The sequence below is a fragment of the Brachypodium distachyon genome, chromosome 4, assembly GCF_000005505.3.
Source record: "Brachypodium distachyon strain Bd21 chromosome 4, Brachypodium_distachyon_v3.0, whole genome shotgun sequence".
Taxonomy (NCBI): domain Eukaryota; kingdom Viridiplantae; phylum Streptophyta; class Magnoliopsida; order Poales; family Poaceae; genus Brachypodium; species Brachypodium distachyon.
Window position 1 is genome coordinate 8,343,777 of NC_016134.3, and position 2,901 is coordinate 8,346,677.

At 53.4% G+C, this 2,901-nt stretch overlaps 1 protein-coding gene across 1 annotated transcript; it reads left to right on the forward strand.

The window, feature by feature from the left end:
* The first annotated feature begins 584 nt into the window (after positions 1-584).
* LOC104584414 lies at positions 585-1,789 on the forward strand. Its single transcript, XM_010239050.3, has 2 exons — positions 585-1,231; positions 1,360-1,789. Exons 1-2 carry the CDS (start codon positions 907-909, stop codon positions 1,485-1,487), a joined length of 453 nt encoding a protein of 150 aa, XP_010237352.1. The 5' UTR covers positions 585-906; the 3' UTR covers positions 1,488-1,789.
* Positions 1,790-2,901: the final 1,112 nt, after the last annotated feature.

Genomic DNA, 2,901 nt, shown 5'->3' on the forward strand with positions numbered 1-2,901 from the left:
AACGTGCCACATGATCGGTCAGCCTTGTCGGTCGGCACCTTCTCAGGCACATTTAGGACCGGTGATGTAGAACTTAAAAAGAATTAGCTAGGATCCAAATATGCAGTTTATTAAGACCCACTTGGCACACCCCCAATGGTTATAAGACTTGTGGTGCATTTTTCATCAAGGCATTGTCAACATCTAGGTTCATAACATGCATGAAAATTGGCAAGTTCTGACTTAGCGAAATGCATGGTGGAAGGAAAGATTATTGATATTCTTGTTAACGAAACTCAAGCTTCAAGAACAAGCACCAAATTAAAAAGAATATTAATTGGATTTTACTTTCTTTTCTAGATAAGGTTTTACTTGAGTTTTTCTCATCATAAGGAGGCAATATGTACAACATAGTCTTTGAGGTGGCCAAAGGTTGGAATCCGTTATGTCCAAGGAAGGTATACAGATAGAGGTTCTTATTTATCACTGAAGACCTCATTGTATTAGCTTGATCCAATATAAGAAAAATGAAAAGAGCTTAAGGATCCAACTACTACATCTGTTATACACACACACACACACACAGAGGGTGCAGAATAACTATTGTGCACCCCGTCGGTCCAACCCGGATTACATTTTTACGACCGCCGTTCCTCCGTAAATCTTACCCCACGAGGCCACGACCGCCGTTCCTCCGTAAATCTTACGCACGACCACCCCTCCCACCACCCCCAAATCGGGTGCGTGCGGTTCGGATAGAATCGGTGCGGCCGGCGGCGATTGGCGGCAGCCGAATTACGGCGCGCAAGAGCACAATCGTAGCGGCGGCGCCGGCGGTGCCGCGGTCGGCCACGGCAGAGCGGCGGCCGCTAGGGCCTGAACCAGGAGCAGCTCGACTCAACTGAGCCGGACCAGAGTGCTCCGCCAATGGTTCCTCTCCTATTTGGTCGTGGGATGCTGGGGATGGGCCGGATGGAGGTTACGGCGCGCGGCGGGGAAGGATCGTCGCTGCAGCTGGAGGGGAGCGGCTGCGGAGACGGCGAGCTGGCGGGGGCGCAGGTGCGGTGGCGGCTGTCCCGGGAGAGCACGTTGGCGCGGCACACGGGGCTGCGCGGCGCCATGGCCGACCTCTCCTTCCTGCTCGCGAGGGGGCCGCCCAACCTCCTGGGGTTCCTTCGCTCCACCGCCTCCGCCTCCGGCTACTCGCAGCTGCTCCTTTTCCGCCACTCCCAGTCCATCCCTGATCTCCAAGGTACTAACGAAACGATCTACTCCGTAGTCCCAATTCTTTGATGTGTGCCACCCTAGTGTGAAAAAGGACCCAGAAACACTTTGGTTTCGTGATTTCTTCTCACTGCGTAATGGAATCAATTACTGCAGGCTTTGATATTGCAATTACCAGTGGGTGCTTTGATGTTGGACCAAGCTGTCTTGCACCTGTTCGACGGAATGCCTGTGAGAGTGTGTTTTTTTGGGTATACTGCAGGCTTGCGCACTACTGCCCATGATTCCACCTGTTAATAGATTGTTTGGATTTCCACTGGTTTTTACTATGTTTAGATTATCAAGAATGCAATGCTTACTGTGTTTAAAATTCATTTTTCATGATTCTCAATGATATAGGACTGTAAAAAAGGGTCTCAATGACATAGGAAGGCTCTGGCCTTGGGAGGCTTGCTCGTTGTCTATTTTGGGGAATCAGGTTCTGATTCCATTAGAAACGGGAACGCAATAGAGGCAATCTTTTCCTGTTTGCAAGATGATCTGCATATATGACCTGCTATGAAATTTAGGCTATTGTGTACATGTATGTCTTATTTATTTATTTCCAGACTGAGTAGATTTCGTGGATCTATTTGTAATCTCAAACTAAAAGCATTTACCAATATTTTTACCTAAACTCAAACAACACGTCAGAACTATGTCTTATCTATTCATAGATGTCGTCGCACGGGGCTGCGACACCAGGGGCGTGCTGGCACACCCCCTTTTTAGGTTCGGCGGGGGCGTCGGGGATCGCTCCGGCGATCGCCGGCGTGGCCGATGGCGCACGTAACCTGCAAAGAGGTGCACCCAAGATGCATGCAAGCTAGGAACACATGCACACACGTTTTACCCAGGTTCGGGCCACCCGGAGGTGTAAAAACCCTACGTCTTGCTTGTACGAACTCGTATTGTCACAAAACCAAGTGCTTACAGGTTGCCGGGTGAGTTCCCGGGTACCCTCTCCCTTTGGCTAAGTGTTCCTTACTACTCTCTGCTAATGCTAAAAGCTAACTGTGAGCTGATCGAACCGAACCCTTTGACCATTGGCGGGGGTCCTCCTTTTATAGCCAAGGGGATACCACAGGTGCCACGGTGCATGGTTCACAAGTGGCGAGCAGGGAGGTAGGGCAACTCCCCCTCGGTGCGCTGGCATGCATGCATGAACGCCAACCCCGCTGCTAGGGGTATAGGGCCTAAGAAATAGGATTGGACAGCCACTGTTCGCACGACAAGACGGATAACGCCCCTCCTCTCGGCCCATTAAATGCGCCGTGCGGCTCACTCCTTGCCCTGTCGAGACTGCACACTGGGCGCCCAGCGCGCGCCCATGTGGCGCCGCTGCTCTGCTCGCTTGGCCTCGCCCTTACGGCAGGGACTGGCGCTCGGGAACACCCCTCCCCGGCAAGTGGCTTCCCGGGAGGTGCCCGGGCGGGAACTGGCGCCCGGGAACCCCTCTTCCAGGCAAGCGCCTTCCCGAGAGGTGCCCAGGCAGGAATATTCCCCGAAGCCTCGCTAGCCCTTCCGGGCTGGTAGCTTGCAGGGCAGCTTGCAGCGGCCGCCCGGGGCGAAATCCTTCCGGGAAGTCGGCGACGCGACCCACGCGTCGCGCAACGGTGGTACCCCGGGTGCCACTGGTGCGACAGTAGCCCCCGGGCG

What these genes read in the sequence shown, in the direction of transcription:
- LOC104584414 (XM_010239050.3), top strand. Translation starts at nt 907, where the DNA reads ATGGTTCCTCTCCTATTTGGTCGTGGGATGCTGGGGATGGGCCGGATG. An exon ending in GTCCATCCCTGATCTCCAAG is followed by an intron (nt 1,232 to 1,359) that starts GTACTAACGAAA and finishes CAATTACTGCAG; the next exon opens with GCTTTGATATTGCAATTACC.